Source organism: Ranitomeya variabilis, chromosome 4 (assembly GCF_051348905.1).
Source record: "Ranitomeya variabilis isolate aRanVar5 chromosome 4, aRanVar5.hap1, whole genome shotgun sequence".
In the NCBI taxonomy this organism is placed as follows: domain Eukaryota; kingdom Metazoa; phylum Chordata; class Amphibia; order Anura; family Dendrobatidae; genus Ranitomeya; species Ranitomeya variabilis.
This window is the reverse complement of record NC_135235.1, coordinates 59,558,076-59,578,127: the sequence shown is the minus strand read 5'-3', so window position 1 is coordinate 59,578,127 and position 20,052 is coordinate 59,558,076. Positions and strand designations below refer to the sequence as shown.

The 20,052-nt window shown below is 42.7% G+C and overlaps 1 protein-coding gene across 1 annotated transcript in view; it reads right to left on the bottom strand.

The window, feature by feature from the left end:
* PDE6C (phosphodiesterase 6C) overlaps nt 1–20,052 on the bottom strand; it is a 116,077-nt gene that overhangs the window by 66,063 nt on the left and 29,962 nt on the right. Inside the window, exons 3-4 of the mRNA XM_077257063.1 lie at nt 4,894–5,046; nt 2,433–2,522 (exon numbers count right to left, since the gene is read on the bottom strand). Coding sequence (XP_077113178.1) covers nt 2,433–2,522; nt 4,894–5,046 — 243 coding nt within the window. The remainder of the gene's footprint in view (nt 1–2,432; nt 2,523–4,893; nt 5,047–20,052) is intronic.

Sequence of the window (20,052 nt, the reverse complement as noted above, 5' to 3'; positions counted from 1 at the left end):
CATCAAGTGTCTGCTGAACATACCAGAGGTCCTGGGGCATAGCACGTAACAATCAGCTCTGCCAGGGACTTCTATCACTTTAGTGGGCTCTTCTCCATCTATAAATGCTCCAGATGCAATGTAAAGTAGTAGGTGTACAGCTTGTATAACAGTGTAAGTTTGGTGCCCTCTAAATAACTCAACACACAGCCATTAATGTCGGAACAGCTGGTAACAAAAGTGAGTACCCCCCTAAGTGAAAATGGACAAATTGAGCCAAACTATCCATTATTCATTATCCAAATTTTCAATATTTTGTGTGGTCAACATTATTTTCAAGCACCTCCTTCACTCTCTTGGGCATGGAGTTCACTAGAGCTTCACAGGTGGCCACTAGAAAACTCTTCCACTTCTCCATGACGGGATCATAGAGCCGGTTGAAGTTAGAGACCTTGCGCTCCTCCACCGTCCATTTGAGGATGCCTGACAGATGCTCAATAGGGTTTAGATCTGGAGACATGCTTGGCCAGTCCAGCACCTTTGCCCTCAGTTTCTTTAGCAAGGCAGTGGTCGTCCTGGAGGAGTGTTGGAATACTGCCCTGAGGCCCAGTTTCTGAAGGTAGGAAATCATGCTGTTTCAGTATGTCACAGTACATGTTGGCATTCATGATTCCCTCAATGAATTGTAGCTCCCAACAGCCGGCAGCACTTATGCAGCCCCGAACCATGACACTGCCACCATTATGCTTGACTGTAGACAAGACACACTTGTCTTTATACTCTTCACCTGGTTGCAGCCACACATGCTTGACACCATCTGAACCAAATAAGTTTATCTTGCTCTCAGCAGACCACAGGACATGATTCCAGTAAGACATGCCATTAGTCTACTTGTCTTCAGCAAAGTGTTTGAAGGCTTTCTTGTGCATCATCTTTAACCCCTTTCTGACCTCGGACAGGATAGTACGTCCGAGGTCAGATCCCCTGCTTTGATGTGGGCTCCGGCGGTGAGCCCGTATCAAAGCTGGGACATGTCAGCTGTTTTGTACAGCTGACATGTGCCCGCAATAGCGGTGGGTGGAATCACGATTCACCCGCCGCTATTAACTAGTTAAATGCCGCTGTCAAACGCTGTCAAACTACCGCTTCCAGCCATCCGTAGCGTGATCGTAGGTCAGCGATGCGTGCGCATGACAACCAGAGGTTGTGCGGTGAAATTGCAAAAAAAAGTGCAATCCCACACTTGTTTTTTGTTTGGCTTTTTTGCTAGGTTCTCTAAATGCTAAAACTGTCCTTCCATTATGATTCTCCAGGTCATTACGAGTTCATAGACACCAAACATGTCTAGTTTCTTTTTTATGTAAGTGGTAAAAAAAAATTCCCAACTTTGCTAAAAACAAAAAGAATTGCGCAATTTTCCGATCCCTTTTTTGTGATCTGGCATTTTTAATTATACCATTTTGGTGCAGATACTTTCTTTTGATCGCCCTTTATTAAATTTTAATGCAATGACGCGGCGACCAAAAAAAAGTGATTCTGGCATTTTGAATTTTTTTCTCACTATGCCGTTTAGCGATCAGGTTAATCCCTTTTTTTATTGATAGATCGTGCGATTCTGAAAGCGGTGATACCAAGTATGTGTAGGTTTGATTTTTTTTTTTTTATTGCTTTATTTTGAAAGAGGCAAAAGGGGGGTGATTTGAACTTTTATTTTTTTTTATTTTTTTCATATTTTTAAAACATTTTTTTTTTACTTTTGCCATTCTTCAATAGCCTCCATGGGAGGCTAGAAGCTGGCATAGCCTGATCGGATCTACTACATAGAGACGATGCTCAGATCACCTCTATGTAGTAGAATTGCAGCATTGCTATGAGTGCCGACCACAGGGTGGCGATCACAGCAATCTGGCATCAACAACCATAGAGGTCTTCAGGAGACCTCTGGTTGTTATGCCAACGCACCGATGACCCCTGATCACGTGATGGGGGTCACTGGTGTGAGCATTTCCGGCCGGATGGCCTGAAGCGGTAGTTAAATGCCACTGTCAGCGTTTGACAGCGGCACTTAACTAGTTAATTGCTATTGCGGGCACATATCCGCTGTTCAAAACAGCTGACATGTCCCGGCTTTGATGCGGGCTCACCGCCGGAGCCTGCATCAAAGCAGGGGATCTGCCATCGGACGTACTATGTCTATGACTATGTCTATGACCTTTATTCTCTATGGGCCTGTCAGGAAAAAAAAAGAGCACAGCTCTCAACAGTGCCAAAGGAAATGAAAGGAGCGTAAGTTGCATTTTCGTACTGCTCCTCCATTCTAACAGGGATGAAAGTTTCTGTCCTGCCAATTTGGTAGTATCCAAGTAGTCAGACCCCCATCAACCAAACTAAACCAATATATGTCAGTCACCTTGGGTTGCATGCTGCCATTTTTTAGAAGCACATCTACTTACTTGACTTTTTCGTGATTCAATGCTATAAAGGTAGTTGATATGATGTTGTCTTAGAACAACAGATATAAATTCCAGATATTTGGTGAAGACCTGCAATAATAGATGAAATATATTGCATACATAACACATATCTATATAAGGTTTAATAATAAAATATACGGCATTGTGCAAAAGTTTTAGTCAGGTGTGGGAAAATGCTGCGCAGTAAAAATGCTTTAAAAATTGAAGTGTTAACAGTTTATTTGTATCAATTAACAAAATGCAAAGTGAATGAGCAAAGGTGAAATCTACATCAAATAAATATTTGGTGTGACCGCCACTTGTCTTCAAAAAAGCAGCAGTTCTTCTATGCACGCTTGTACACAGTTATTGAGGTTATTCCACAGACCTTGGAGAACGTCTTTACGGTGAAGATAGTTCTTAATCTTTGGAGTCATTGGGGTAATTTGGAGCCAATCAGATGCCTCCTTGATGGTATTGCATGATGAATAAGTATCTGCCTGTATTTCTCAGCAATAAGGACACCATTAATCTTGACCAAACCCCCACTCCGTTTTTTAAACTGTAGCTCCAAACTTACAAGGAGCCTCCTCCATGTATCACTGTTGCCTGCAGGCACTGATTATTGTACTGCTCTCTTGCCCTTCAGAAATCAAACTTCTTTCTGTTAGACACATATTTCACTTTTTGACTCATCACTCCAGAGGACTTGCTGCCATTTTTCTGCCCAAACTAAATCCTTGTTTGTATGTTGAAGGTATGGCTTTATTCTTCTGTAAAAATCACTTCTGGCCAGACTTCTCCTAACAGTAGATGGGTGAAGTTCTGAGCTAGTGGCACTGCTGAAGATCTTCCGATTTCATAGGAAAATAAGCATGATCATAGAATGATAGAATCATAGAATGTTAGAGTTGGAAGGGACCTCCAGGGTCATCATGTCCCTTGACCAATGCGGGATTCACTAAACCATATCAGACAGATGTCTTTCCAGCCTCTGTTTTAAGACTTCCATTGAAGGAGAACTCACCACCTGTCGTGGCAGCCTGTTCCACTCATTGATCACCCTCACCGTCAAAAAGTTTTTTCTAATATCTAATCTGTATCTTCTCCCTTTCAGTTTCATTCCATTGCTCCTCATGTTTCCATGTGCAAATGAATGAGAATAAGAATGGTCCCTCTACACTGTGAAATGCCTTCAGATATTTGTAGACAGTTATTAAGTCTCTCCTTAGTCTCCTTTTTTGCAAACTAAACATTCCCAGATCCTTTAATCGTTCCTCGTAGGACATACTTTACAGTCCGCTCACCATCCTGGTAGCTCTTCTCTGAACTTGCTCCAGTTTTTCAATGTCTTTATTAAAATGTGGTGCTCAGAACTGGACACAGTATTCCAGATGAGGCCTGACCAAGGAGGAGTAGAGGGATAATTACTTCATGTGATCTAGACTCCATGCTTCTCTTAATACATCCTAGAAATGTGTTTGCTTTTTTTGCTTCCGCAACACACTGTTGACTCATGTGCAGTCTGTGATCTCTTAGTATATGCAAGTTTTTTTTCACACGTGCTGTTGCTTAGTTCTATGTCTCCTATAATCTAGATGTAATTTTCATTTTTCTTGCCCTTATGCAAAATCTTGCATTTCTCCCTGGTAAATTCCATTCTATTGGTCGCTGCCCATTCTCCAAGCTTATCTAGGTCTTTCTGCATCCTTTCTCTGTCTTCTCTAGTGTTAGCTATCCCTGCTAGCTATGCATCATCTGCAAATTTGATTAGTTTACCTTTGGTTCCCTTATCTAGATCATTTATAAAAATGATTTAGATAAGATACACACATGAAAGATGTCTTTCATCTTCTGAACTAAGTTTCTTTGATCAACCGCTGCGTTTACAGTCCTCAACGTTGCCCATTTCTTGGTGCTTCTTCAAAAAAGATTGAAGAGCATATTTTGAAATCCCTGTCTGCTTTGAAATCTTTGCCTGGTGGAGACCTTGCTGATGCAGAATAACTACCTTGTGTCTTGTTACTGAGCTTAGTCTTTCTATGGTGTATGGTCTGTTAAACTGTCTTTCAAAACCTCACCTTTGTAGTAGCATTTATCTGTTCCTAACCTAATTTTAAACCCCCAACAGAGCTGTTTCTGTTTCAGTTAATGACTGATTTTGAACCTATGTATGGAAAAAATGATCATTCTCACCTACTTAGTATAATTGGTTTCTCACTCACCTGATAATTCTACCAAATCTCTGACTTTGTGTAAATGTATCTAGAATGCTCTTTTGAAGGCAAAGGGCAGTCACACCAAATATCAATCTGATTTAGATTTCTCTTTTATTCATTCACTTTGCATTTTGTTCATTAATAAAAATAAACTAGTAACACTTCTATTTTTTAAAGTATTCTTTGCAAAAAAATGTCAACACCTGTCAAAAACTTTTGTACACAATAGTTTGTTATCTTACAGTTTCATCTTCCTTGGTAAAGGCGTCGGCCTGCTGTTTGTTAATGGCCATTATGACTGCTAGAACCTCTTTTCCATACATAATGGGTGTAGTCAGAAGATTGTTTGTTGTAAAGCCGGTCTGCTTGTCCACAAAGTCAGAGAAGTGTGTGTTCTGCAGAGAGAAAAATTAAAGATTAAGCATATTCTTTAGTGTCAATAGTTGTATACAGGTATGATTGCCAAGATCTGTCATGGCGCATTCGTCCTGTTAATTTGTCTGTGAAATGTTTTCTTGCACACGTTGCAGAGATGCATCACAATTAAGACGAATGTGATGTACAAATGATGGTATTGAAGACTGGACACAATATTATATTCAGCTTTTCACATTTGGTGGAAAGCTCAATATAATATTGGGGCTGGATCATGATTGGTGGGGAACACTGGGTGAAAGAAATTGCTTCCAGTTTTTGACATTGCATTGCCATACTATCTTCTAAATAATTGTGCCTAGTCCTGTAGATAAATACTCTTTTGTTTGCCAAAAGAAGTACAGTGCCTACATAATATAGTGATATACACTCACCGGCCACTTTATTAGGTACACCATGCTAGTAACGGGTTGGACCCCTTTTGCCTTCAGAACTGCCTCAATTCTTCGTGGCATAGATTCAACAAGGTGCTGGAAGCATTCCTCAGAGATTTTGGTCCATATTGACATGATGGCATCACACAGTTGCTGCAGATTTGTCGGCTGCACATCCCAAAGATGCTCCATAAAAGGCAGGATGGATCCATGCTTTCATGTTGTTTACGCCAAATTCTGACCCTACCATCCGAATGTCGCAGCAGAAATCGAGACTCATCAGACCAAGCAACGTTTTTCCAATCTTCTACTGTCCAATTTCGATGAGCTTGTACAAATTGTAGCTTCAGTTTCCTGTTCTTAGCTGAAAGGAGTGGTACCCGGTGTGGTCTTCTGCTGCTGTAGCCCATCTGCCTCAAAGTTCGACGCACTGTGCGTTCAGAGATGCTCTTAGGCCTAGCTTGGTTGTAACGGGTGGCAATTTGAGTCACTGTTGCCTTTCTATCAGCTCGAACCAGTCTGCCCATTCTCCTCTGACCTCTGGCATCAACAAGGCATTTCCGCCCACAGAACTGCCGCTCACTGGATTTTTTTTCTTTTTCGGACCATTCTCTGTAAACCCTAGAGATGGTTGTGCGTGAAAATCCCAGTAGATCAGCAGTTTCTGAAATACTCAGACCAGCCCTTCTGGCACCAACAACCATGCCACGTTCAAAGGCACTCAAATCACCTTTCTTCCCCATACTGATGCTCGGTTTGAACTGCAGGAGATTGTCTTGACCATGTCTACATGCCTAAATGCACTGAGTTGCCGCCATGTGATTGGCTGATTAGAAATTAAGTGTTAACAAGAAGTTGGACAGGTGTACCTAATAAAGTGGCCAGTGAGTGTAATACATACATACAGTAACAATGCCACAATGATATACTCATTATACAATCTTTGTAGACAGGAAGTTTAGAGCGGACTACGTGGGATGGAGATGGAAAGGTAGAGTCCCCTGAATGTTGGAGGTACCCAGCAATTAGAATTCAAGATCCTTTTTGCTTTGATTTTGGTCCTCGAACGAGTTAAAATATCTATCATAAAAATAATTTGTCATTCAATTCTCTCCTTCGGACCACTTACACACGTCAAGATCTATACCTATTTTGCTGATCTAATTATTCCCTAGGTTCTCATTCATTCATTCATTCACAAACCATACCCAACTCCTTCCCTGGCTCTTACTGAACTACTCTATTAGTACCCTCTGCATTGCATAAATATGACACAAAAGACCCTAAAACCATTACTCAAGAGCAAAGGAGGAGGGTTGGGAAGGGTTTACTACCAAGAACTCGGGATACTTTAACGCCCACCGGACACTTGCCAGCAAGTAGGCATATAGTACTTTGTTGTCTTCGCTCTGCTACCACTGAGATCAAAAACATAGTTATCTATTTCATCCATTACCAATTGATTAATATACATCACATAAGCTTTATATACATCTAATTGTAAGGGCACAAAAAAAGCTGCTCAAAATTGCATCATTATTCATTATCTATTTCCAGATACATTTTTTAGACGATTTGGTCCACCAAACCAATTGCAAGGTATTCACACGTTGAAATTCAATATGGCCTATCCTTATTTCCTCCGATGGCTGATGTTGAAGGACAGTCAGTCTGTCTCCATACACATCAGGTCATTGACTGATCCAGCAAAATTGTTTGGCTTGGCCCACTGTTGGATGGAGGGACAAACTTTTCGAATACTCTAAAAAAACCATACAGAAGGCATTAAAAGACGACAATGGCACAAACCTTTTAGTTTCTTAGAAGAACTACATGATTGGACTTTTGGCTAAAGTAAAGGAGACATATAGGGCTGGCTGGCTGGAAATGCAATACTATTCCCTGAGGATCGGTTTTGTAGAAAGTGTTTAACGCTATGAAGGTTGAACGTCTGGCAGAAAATGATAGTTGCACGAAAAATAGAAAATTCAGCTGCATAAAGGCATTTGGTGGGAATTTGTTAGGCACTTGATACCGAAAAAAAAAGCTGAATGAAATCCAATCCTAAAAATATCACTATACTATAAAGTGAATGGAGCACCTTATCCTAACAGAGCAAATATTGGGCTGGACATTTAGCGTTTTTGTCCCACCTCCATTTTCCAGCATCTTTTGTGTTTACGTCCACAGCCATTTTTCCCATTTAGAGATATTTGAGCTCATTTTGCGTTTCTTCTGCTCTGTGTGACCTAAAGTGTCATTGTGGACCCAGTCTGCCCTTGTCTGAGATACTTATTCCTACTACTAAAGGGTGCACTTCTATCGATTTGCTGATATAATTTACCCAAAAGTTGCTTATTATGGACATATAGATTTCTAGCAAACACTTAGCATACCTACCAATGGGGTGCTGTGATTTACTATTCACTAAACGTGATCGACACAGATACTAATCTACGCTGGTCCCAACCATCAGAACATAGGCTTACTTGTTGGGGCTTGGTTGATGTGGTCTTTTTTCTGTTCTTAGATACACATTGAGTATAAGCCTTGTGTGACACATGTGAGTGCCCTAAATTGACTACTTCTATGCATTTTCCACATCAGAGAGATGCGTTGAGTAATACCATGTCATGCCCCAGCTAAGACAGGTAAGTATTAGTGGTGCACTGTGTGGCTGGTACTTTTATGGAGAGAAGTAGGGCAGGGCGGACTAATACTGTGTGTATGTAGGGCCAGCACCTTCACCCAGCACTTTAGGTACTGTATATATGGAACAGGTTTAGGAGCTTCATACAGCATGAGTGCTTGGTGTGTTGTATGGCTGCCACCTGAATCTGACTGCTATGACTGGAGCTATCTATCAAAGGAGAACGGTAAAAATTATATACAGCATATATGCAACTGAGACATGTTATTTGGCACTGCTAGGACCTTGCAATTCTACAATGCCAGGCAGAGATACTGCGATCATCAGGTGCTACAGTAGAATCACCACTGCCGATGCTTCTTTTCTCTGTATAGTGCTCACTGTGAACTATGTAAGTGAAATAGAAGACAGAAGCTGTAATAAACCCCTTTCGTCTTCTCTCTTTCACTCTGTCAGGTACAGTCGGAGACCGGATCTGCTCCTGCTAGAGCTGAAGCAGGAGTTTAATTCAGTACGGGGTTAATTCTCAGGACCAGGTACTTTACGTTACATCACTTGGACGTTTTCGGGTTTAAAACAGTTTGTCTGACTCACTCTCCTGGAACTATCTCTTTCAAGTCCTATCTAAATTTGGTTTCACTCGGGAGTTTATAGAATGTATTAAATTACTTTATGACTTTCCCACAGCATATCTGAAGCTCCCGACGTTGAGCCCCTCTCCCATATCTATTCAGCGTGGTACCAGACAGGGATGCCCACTCTCCCCGGCGTTATTTGCTCTGGCCATGGAGCCCTTGGCAGAAGCCATTAGAACGAATCAGAACATTACTGGATTAACTAACTTAGGCGAACAATACAAGGTTAGCTTGTTTGTAGATGACCTCCTTTTGACTATTACCAATCCCCATACAACAATTCCAAATCTCCTATCTTTGCTTAACATATTTGAAGACATTTCAGGGCTGAAAATTAATATAGATAAATCGGAAGCTCTCTTTATCAATACCAGCAAAACTATGCAGGATAATATCACCTCCCAATTTAAATTCACAAAGAGGGACAATTATTTAACCTACTTAGGAATAAATATCACAACAAACAGAGCTAACCTCTATAAATGGAACTACACACCACTTATCCAGAATCTTCACACTGACTTATCTAGGTGGGCTTCGCTAAACCTATCTTGGCTGGGTAGGATCCACACAATAAAAATGGTGACCCTCCCGCGGTTTTTGTACCTTTTTAGATCTATCCCAATACCGATTTCAGCTAAAACGTTTTCAGGTCTTCACACCACGATCTCTAAATTTATATGGCAGAATAAAAGGGCTAGAATCCCCCAAAAATTAATGTTCTTCCATAGAAGACATGGTGGAGTTTCGCTTACAAATCTATCCCTATACTATAAAGTGGCACAAATAGCACAATTAACAAGTATATGCGCCCAAAATAACAAGCCAAGGTGGGTTCATCTGGAGTCACATCTTATTAAGCCACTCTCATTGCCAGGCCTTATGTGGTCTACGGGAAAAATCCCCAAACAACTATTTATAACAGCACCTTATACTGCTCACTCTTTCAATTTGTGGAGAAGAGTTAGATTCAAATATTCACTGCAATCAGATCCCTCCCCATTAACCTCCATATTAGGTAACCCGATGTTCACTCCTGGTCTGGACTCACGTTTGTTCACTTGGTGGATATTGAGAGGGATTACCACAATAAAACACTTGTGTGACCCTTTCGGTGTCCTGATGGACAGAGCAGAATTCGTGAGGAAGTTTGAACCCCCGATTAGAGAAATAATGCACATTAATCAGATTTTGCACTTTGCAGGTAGCCTAACTCATGGTAAACGCCCCGTTCCTGTTTCTGGTTATGAACAAAAATGCCTTTCAGACCCAATGGGAAGGGGGACAATATCCTTGCTTTATTCTATTATAAACCCACCCCATGATATGAAGAAGTTGGGTTTCATGAGACGGTGGGAGGAGGAGTTGGGTGTCGAGCTGACGGAGAACTGGAGGAGGTGTTGCGACACGCTAACTAAGGGTAGTCACCAGTCATCTCTAGTGGAAACCTCGATCAAGGTCCTTCATAGGACTTATCTAGTGCCAACTAAACTTCATAGCATATTCCCCAATGTCTCGAATTTATGCTTTCGGGGATGTAACTTACCTGGGGACATGAAACACATATGGTGGACTTGCCCAGTGGTGTCCAACTTATGGCAAAAGATAAACCTTCTAGTTGACCAACTGGCGGGGGAAAAAAACAATCTGAACGCCTCTGTTTTTCTGCTTGGGGCGAGACACCCAGCTCTTCCTAAAAACCTATTTAAGTTGGTTTATTTTCTCTTTATGGCTACTAAAATTCACATTGCTTCGAAATGGAGGAACCCCACGTTGTCGCTACGTGTGGTAAAGGAAAGGATGAATAACATTATGTTCTATGAACGCATTGAGGCCACTAGAAATGATATGTGGGATCAGTTCTTTAAGATATGGGGCCCTTGGATGGATCTGCAACCTAATTTACACTTGAGTCAGACTCTTCATCTGTCCCCATAGCAATTTTAATCTGTGGGGATAACGCTTGCTATAAATTAAAAAGTAAATACAATTTTCCTTTTCCTTCATGTTCTTCCCTTGTGTTGTTTTTGTCTTGTCCACCCTTGTATCTATAAGAAATGTGTGTTCTTATATTACTCAGTTATAGACTCCCCTGCGAGGGAGTTCATTTACATTGCTATTTCATTTTATGAATGTTGATGTTGAAATTTCAATAAAACCTTTTTGAAACTAAAACAGTTTGTCTGGTATGGATGTTCATAGCAACCAATCCCTAGCACAGCTTTCATTTTACCTCAGCAGTTTAGTCAATTAAAGCTGAGGTCTGAATGGTTGCTATAAACAACACAGCTAGTTTCATTTAAATCCGTTGATTTTTGATAAATGAGGCCCTATGTCTTTTCCACAACATAATGAGCATTTCTTAGTCCACACCATGCCAAAATTTCCACGGAAGTCTCCAACTACAAGTATTGTCCATTAAACTGCCAGGATTGGCAATGAGAAATCTAAAAAGCAATACGGTCACTTCTTACCATGGTCTTACAGTCCATTTTCTCCCACTGGTAACCATGCAATTGTGTGTCCATTCCTCCGACCAGAAAATACTTTTTAGCTCCTAAGTTATGGTGGCCATACTCCTTAGATACATACATGGACGCACTGCTTGGCCAATAACTAACTTCTGCAATCATGGGTGAGGTTGTCCAATCATGACAAAATTAGCAGATTCCGCTAAAAATCATCCAACAAGTTTGTGCCCCTTAAGCAATGAAAATTTGTCTAAATTGAAAGGTAGCAGATATTGTGAAAACTGAGCAATTAATTAGGAAAGTATTTAGCAGCATTGTGTTCATTTTCAGTATAGAAAAAATAACCCTTAGGCCTCATTTAGAGGTTCGTTTTTCACATACGTGGTCTATTCCTATGTTTACAGATAGAACAAACACCCATTATAACCAATTGTGATGTTCACATGCCCATGTTTTTTGGTGAACTGGGCGTCTGAAGTTAAGAACTAAGTCACGGATTAAACTTGTTCAAGCGAATCAATCAAAACTTGTTCAATCTGTGAAAACAAATACAAACTCCATCCATGTATCATCTGAGCGCTGTCTGTGTTTTTACTGTTTTATAGGGAGCAAAAGTATTTTTTTAACCCCTTCACAACCTTGCGATTTTCTGTTGTTTTTTTTTTTTTGTTTTCCTTTTTTGCTCCCCTTCTTCCCAAAGCCATAACTTTTTATTTTTCCATCAATATGGCCATGTGACAGCTTTTATTTTGCAGGATGAGTTGTGCTTCTGAATGACACCATTGGTTTTACCATATAGTGTGCTGGATAACGAGAGAAAAAATTCCATGTGCTGTGACATTGCAAAAAAAGTGCAATTCCACAATAGTTTTTTTGTTTTTTTTATTTACTATGTTCATTAAATGCTAAAACTGACCCGTCGTTATGATTCTCCAGGTCAGTACGAGTACGCCGGTACCAAAAGTGTAGGTTTTTTTTTTATTTCTGTGGTGAAAAAAAAATCTCAAATTTGTATGGAAAAAAATAAATGGCACCATTTTCTGAGATCCGTAGCGTCTTCATTTTTCAGGATCTGGGTCTGGGTGAGGGCTTATGTTTTGTGTGCCAAGCTTACTATTTTATGGTAGATATAATGTTTTGATCGCCTGTTATTGCATTTTATTGCAATGTTGAGGTAACCGAAAAAAATAATTCTGTCGCTTTTGATTTTTTTTCTTATTATGCCGTTTACCGATTGGATTAATTTATTTTATATTTTTATAGATTGGACATTTCTGAAAGCAGAATATTTTCTTATAAAATTTTTTTTTACTTTTTACTTGCTTCAATGGTCTCTTTAGGAGACCTGAAGCTGCTATCATCTGATCGCCTGTGCTACTGGCTCCAGCTCTGCTATGTGTAGCAGAAATCATGATCTCCTATGTATGCCGGCCATGAGTATTTCAATAACAGGCACTGGTGTCTTCTGCAGACCCCAAGCTGTTATGACAACCCATCGGCGCCTCACGATCACGTGACAGGGGCGCAGATAGGTGTGTCTGCTTACTAGTGATGAGCGAGTGTACTCTTGCTCGGGTGGTCTCTGAGTATTTGTTAGTGTTCGGAGATTTAGTATTCATCGCTGCAGTTGAATGATTTACAGCTGCTAGCCAGCTTGAGAACATGTGGGGGTTGCCTGGTTGCTAGGGAATCCCCATATGTAATCAAGTTGCCTAGTAGCCACAAATCATCCAGCTGCGGCAAGGAAAACTAAATTTCCGAGCAGTCATAAATACTCGGAGACCACCCGAGCGTGCTCGGGAAAACCCGAGCACCCGAGCAACGAGTATACTCGCTCATCACTACTGATTACGCTTTTCTGGGTCGCAACTGTTATATGCCACTGTCAGAGATTGACAGTAGCATTTAACATGTTAACAGCCATGGGTGGATCTCGATTCCACCCGTGGCTGTTAGGCTAGGTTCTCATTTCGTTTTTGTGTGAACGCTAACGGACAGCGTTGCACGGCGAAATTAACGCCGTGCAACGCGTCCGTTAGCGCTCCCATTGCCAGCAATGTTAAAGCGCATTGCTAGCGCGTGCCATTTTCGGCACGCGCTAACGATGTGCCGTTCTTTTGTGGCGTGCCCGAGGTCCGTTCCCCGCTCTGGCAGATCGGGGATCTGCGCTAGCGGGGACGTTTAACCCGACCCCTAAAAAGACATTGCGTTAGCGCAATCTGCTAGCGCTTAGCGCTAAACGGATTGCCCTAACGCAATCTGAACCTAGCCTTAGAGGCACATGACAGCTGATCAAATCAGCTGCCATGTTCCGGGAAAGATGTGGGCTCAGCACCGCAGGCCACATCAATGGTGTGGACACTCCCTTGGATGTACCTACATGTCCAAGATCGTGAAGGGGTTAACATAAGAGAAAAACATAATGGTAAAAAATTGGATCTAGAACAGTGATGAAATATAAGTTTTTACTCATTTGTCTAGATAAATTTTATTATTTGCAAAATTGCCCTTTATTGAACAAGTTAATAAAGCTGCTCCAAATTTCCACAAGGGCGACATGGTGACTTTGGCAGTGACAAATATCGCCTGGTCAAAGGTCACTATGTGTCGCTTGTACATCACATTGGGACTCTGAGAGAACTTTGACCATGACAAGCAAGTCGCAAAAATCCAGCCTGGTTGGATTTTTTGAGACTTTCTTGCTGCGATTGCAGTACCGTCTGAGTCGTATTGTGACCCCATATACTTGTTTTGCGTTTCGATGTAGCAGCGACACCTACAAATCTTTGATTCTGTGACATATCGCTGCCAAAGTCACTGAGTAGCCCTCGCCTAAGTAGTAAGAACAAGATGAATCAAACAGCAAGCCATAATAACCAATGAGCTGGAGGAGGGATCTGAATACTACTAGGATTATTCACTCCACATATGATATTCTCAGAACACAGGCAGCCATACATAGTATAAATGTCTGCCCTGAGGCCTGCTGCTCACAAGATAATGGCAAATGTTAGTTTTTAGGAAGTTTAGGACTTTCACAATTGTATTTTTCTATATATTAGGACTTTAGTTGGGAGTCTGACATGGCACGGCATTGGGAATGAGTGGATCTGCATGAGATTATTATTATCCCCTTTGGATCCATTTTATGTAACATTTTTCCTCCCTTTTTTCAGTCACCATAACCATAATAGATTTGGCTGGCATGGTGATACAATTTTATTGGACGCATTGTGGGCCTTTCCATTGCTGTTGCTGGGGAAAGATTCTTCCTTGCACCCGGTAAATGATTCAATACCCCATGTCCATGATTGGCAAAAGCATGTGAACCTTTAGGATTAGCAAAAAATTTAAAGATGAAATTAAAGTCTAGTGTTTTCTATCAATAGGCTAACAATCAGTTGTGAATGGGTAACCTGTTTTATTTAAAGGACAGGGATTTAACAAAGCCTAATCTTCACAACACATATTTGTGGAAGTCTATGATGGTGCAGCGCCCCAGAGTCCTGGTCGTTGCAGTAATGTTTCTCTTCCACCAGGGGGAGTGATGTTACATCTGATGGTACTAAAGAAGTTCACCTTGCCAGGTATCACAGTCACACACTACACTTTGCACTCCAATCCACTAGGGGGAGCAAAGCTTCTATCTACTAGGGCACTCCTCCCACACGGGTAAAACTGATGGGTTGGATAGGAAGTTAGACAGAAAGAAGCAGACTGGGGTTCGACCAGATAACATCGAGGGAGAAGCAGCCTGGGTTTGACCCAGAGAGGTCCTGTCAGGGGTGGGATCCTGACAGAGGCCTAGCAAGAGATAGAACGTTACGGAGCTGCGCCTGCACATCATTGCGGCAGCATCCTAAGAAAGGATAAGAAGCAAAGTATATTGTGGAGAGTGAGAACCGAAATCACAGCACAAGGAGATAATACCGGAGGAGCCCTGCCCCGAGATCGGCAGCCTCCTTCCGAGGCGCGTAGCCGGTGGCCGGAACACCGAGGGAGTACTGACTCTACGCATTACTCCAGACAACAGCAGGACAGTCAATTCCAAGTTGGCTGCCCAACCTAAATACCTAAGAAGACACGGAGGCAACTGTGGGAGAGGGGCGTCTCTAGGGTCCCTATAAAATAGCTCCAGGCCTACCCCATCATACGGGTTGTCCTATCCATATCATCTGGAGGACAGAGAGAGAGAACATCAGAAACATCTACAAAGGTTGTGAGGACTTTCCCGTGGTGCTCAGCAGGGAGGTACTACAACACACAGGCGCTAGTAGGAAGGCTACTGATTTCCTCCTGGCTAAGGGAACTCTGGATGTGCCTTCGGACCGGCCGGACTCGGCCAGCCCTGTGAGCGGTACTCTGGACTGTGGACGCTAAAGTCTTCAGTAAAAGGTAAAGAGACTGCAACCTTTGTGTCCTCGTTATTCATCGCGCCTTACAACGTCCACTATCACCATCCGTACACTGTGGGAAGCCCTGGAGACATACTTCACCTGTGGGAAGGTATACCATCTGGCTGCCATTCCATCACCCCAGCGGACCCTGTTGTGAATTCCGTTCTCGGACTCCCTCCTGTGGTCATGAATGGTACTTTGGTTGGTTCTGCTCTTGGACTCCCTCTGGTGGCTTCGAGCGGAACTGCTGGTCACTGAGGTTGGCTTTATCAGCTGCTCTCGTTTATTGCTATGCTGCTTCCCTATTTAACTCCACTCAGATCGTTACTTCATGCCAGCTGTCAATGTGTCAGTATTGGTTCAGATCTCTCTTGGACTTCTCTGAGGACCTGTCTACTCCAGCAGAAGCTAAGTCTTTGCTAGTTCATTAGTTGTTACTGCTAATTTCTAGTCCAGCTTGCTATCATGATATTCCCTTGCTAGCTGGAAGCTCTGGGGTGCAGAGTGGCACCTCCACACCGTGAGTCGGTGTGGGGAGTCTTTTTGCTTACTCTGCGTGGTTTTTGTAGTCTTTTGTGCTGACCGCATAGTTCCCTTTTCTATCCTCTGACTATTTAGTGAAATCTGGCCTCCTTTGCTAAAACCTGTTTCATTCCTGTGTTTGTGACTTTCCTCTTAACTCACAGTCAATATATGTGGGGGTCTGCCTTTACCTTTGGGGAATTTCTCTGAGGCAAGGTAAGGCTTCTATTTCTATCTTTAGGTGTAGTTAGCTCTTAGGCTGTGAAGAGGCGTCTAGGGAGAGTTAGGTACGCTCCACGGCTATTTCTAGTGTGTGTGTGATAGGAGTAGGGTTTGCGGTCAGCAGAGTTCCCACTTACCCAGAGCTAGTCCCGATTTTTGAATTTACTCATCAGGTCATTCCGGGTGCTCCTAACCACCAGGTCCATAACAGTACAGCTGGCCAATAAAGTGTTAATGCATCTCTTTGCAGTGTGTTTTGTCTCTCTTTTCCCCTTGACCTCTGGGTGGTTCAGGACACAGGTGTAGATATGGATATTCAAGGTCTGTCCTCTTGTGTGGATCATCTCACTGCAAGGGTACAAAGCATTCAAGATTATGTAGTTCAGAATCCAATGTTAGAGCCTAGAATTCCAATTCCTGATTTGTTTTCTGGGGATAGATCTAAGTTTCTGAATTTCAAAAATAATTGTAAACTGTTTCTTGCTTTGAAACCCCGCTCCTCTGGTGACCCCATTCAGCAAGTAAAAATTGTTATTTCTTTGTTGCGTGGCGACCCTCAAGACTGGGCATTCTCCCTTGCGCCAGGAGATCCTGCATTGCTTAATGTAGATGCGTTTTTTCTGGCGCTTGGATTGCTTTATGACGAACCGAATTCAGTGGATCAGGCAGAGAAAATCTTGCTGGCTTTGTGTCAGGGTCAGGATGAAGCGGAGATATATTGTCAAAAGTTTAGAAAATGGTCTGTGCTTAATCAATGGAATGAATGTGCCCTGGCAGCAATTTTTAGAAAGGGTCTTTCTGAAGCCCTTAAGGATGTTATGGTGGGATTCCCCACGCCTGCTGGTCTGAATGAATCAATGTCCTTGGCCATCCAAATTGATCGGCGTTTGCGCGAGCGCAAAATTGTACACCATTTGGCGGTGTCCTCTGAGCAGAGGCCTGAGCTTATGCAATGTGATAGAACTTTGACCAGAACTGAACGGCAAGAACACAGACGTCAGAATAGGCTGTGTTTTTACTGTGGTGACCCCACTCATGCTATCTCTGATTGTCCTAAGCGCACCAAGCGGTTCGCTAGATCTGTCACCATTGGTACTGTACAGCCTAAATTTCTTTTGTCTGTTACTTTGATTTGCTCTTTGTCATCCTACTCGGTTATGGCATTTGTGGATTCAGGCGCTGCCCTGAATTTGATGGACTTGGAGTTTGCCAGGCGCTGGAGCCTTTGCAGTATCGTATTCCATTAAGGGGAATTGATGCCACGCCGTTGGCCAAGAATAAACCGCAGTACTGGACTCAGTTGACCATGTGCATGGCTCCTGCACATCAGGAAGATATTCGTTTTTTTGTGTTGCATAATTTGCATGATGTGGTCGTGTTGGGTTTGCCATAGCTACAGGTTCATAATCCAGTATTGGATTGGAAATCAATGTCTGTGTCTAGTTGGGGTTGTCAAGGGGTACATGGCGATGTTCCGTTGGTGTCAATTTCTGCTTCCACTCCTTCTGAAGTCCCTGAGTTTCTGTCGGATTACCAGGATGTATTTGATGAGCCCAAATCCAGTGTCCTACCCCCTCATAGGGATTGTGATTGTGCTATAAATTTGATTCCTGGTAGTAAGTTTCCTAAGGGCCGACTTTTTAATTTATCTGTGCCAGAGCACGCCGCTATGCGGAGTTATATAAAGGAGTCCTTGGAGAAAGGGCATATTCGCCCGTCTTCATCACCATTGGGAGCAGGGTTCTTTTTTGTGGCCAAGAAGGATGGTTCTCTGAGACCCTGTATAGATTACCGCCTTCTCAATAAAATCACGGTCAAATTTCAGTACCCTTTGCCTCTGCTGTCTGATTTGTTTGCTCGGATTAAGGGGGCTAGTTGGTTCACCAAGATAGATCTTCGAGGGGCATATAACCTTGTGCGTATTAAACAGGGCGATGAATGGAAAACAGCATTTAATACGCCCGAGGGCCATTTTGAGTACCTGGTAATGCCATTCGGGCTTTCAAATGCTCCATCTGTGTTTCAGTCCTTTATGCATGACATCTTCCGAAAGTATCTGGATAGATTCATGATTGTATATTTGGATGATATTTTGGTCTTTTCGGATGATTGGGAGTCTCATGTGAAACAGGTCAGAATGGTATTCCAGGTCCTTCGTGCTAATTCCTTGTTTGTGAAGGGGTCTAAATGTCTCTTCGGAGTTCAGAAGGTTTCCTTTTTGGGCTTCATTTTTTCCCCTTCTACTATCGAGATGGATCCTGTTAAAGTTCAGGCCATTTATGATTGGACTCAACCTACATCTGTGAAGAGCCTCCAGAAATTCCTGGGCTTTGCTAATTTTTACCGTCGCTTCATCGCTAATTTTTCTAGTGTGGTTAAACCTTTGACTGATTTGACAAAGAAAGATGCTGATGTGGTGAATTGGTCCTCTGCGGCCGTTGAGGCTTTTCAGGAGCTGAAACGTCGTTTTTCTTCGGCCCCTGTGTTGCGTCAGCCAGATGTTTCGCTCCCTTTTCAGGTCGAGGTTGATGCTTCTGAGATTGGAGCAGGGGCTGTTTTGTCTCAAAGAAGTTCTGATGGCTCTGTGATGAAGCCATGTGCCTTCTTTTCTAGAAAGTTTTCGCCTGCTGAGCGTAATTATGATGTTGGCAATCGGGAGCTGCTAGCTATGAAGTGGGCATTCGAGGAGTGGCGACATTGGCTTGAGGGAGCCAAGCACCGCGTGGTGGTCTTGACGGATCACAAAAATCTGACTTATCTCGAGTCTGCCAAGCGGTTGAATCCTAGACAGGCTCGATGGTCGCTGTTTTTCTCCCGTTTCGATTTTGTGGTCTCATACCTTCCAGGTTCTAAGAATGTGAAGGCGGATGCCCTTTCTAGGAGTTTTGTGCCTGATTCTCCGGGAGTCCCTGAGGCGGCTGGTATTCTCAAAGAGGGGGTAATTCTGTCTGCCATCTCCCCTGATTTGCGGCGGGTGCCGCAGGATTTTCAGGCTGATAGACCTGACCGTTGTCCAGCGGAGAAATTGTTTGTCCCTGATAGATGGACTAGCAGAGTTATTTCTGAGGTTCATTGCTCGGTGTTGGCTGGTCATCCTGGAATCTTTGGTACCAGAGATTTGGTGGCTAGGTCCTTTTGGTGGCCTTCCTTGTCACGGGATGTGCGTTCTTTTGTGCAGTCCTGTGGGACTTGTGCTCGGGCTAAGCCCTGCTGTTCTTGTGCCAGTGGGTTGCTTTTGCCCTTGCCAGTCCCGAAAAGGCCTTGGACCCATGTTTCCATGGATTTTATTTCAGATCTTCCTGTCTCTCAAAGGATGTGTGTCATCTGGGTGGTTTGTGATCGCTTTTCTAAGATGGTCCATTTGGTACCCTTGCCTAAATTACCTTGTTCCTCTGATTTGGTGCCATTATTTTTTCAACATGTGGTTCGTTTGCATGGCATTCCGGAGAACATCGTGTCGGACAGAGGTTCCCAGTTTGTCTCTAGGTTTTGGCGGTCCTTTTGTGCTAAGATGGGCATTGATTTGTCTTTTTCTTCGGCTTTCCATCCTCAAACAAATGGCCAAACCGAACGAACCAACCAGACTTTGGAAACCTATCTGAGATGCTTTGTTTCTGCTGATCAGGATGATTGGGTGACCTTCTTGCCATTGGCTGAGTTCGCCCTTAATAATCGGGCTAGTTCGGCTACTTTGG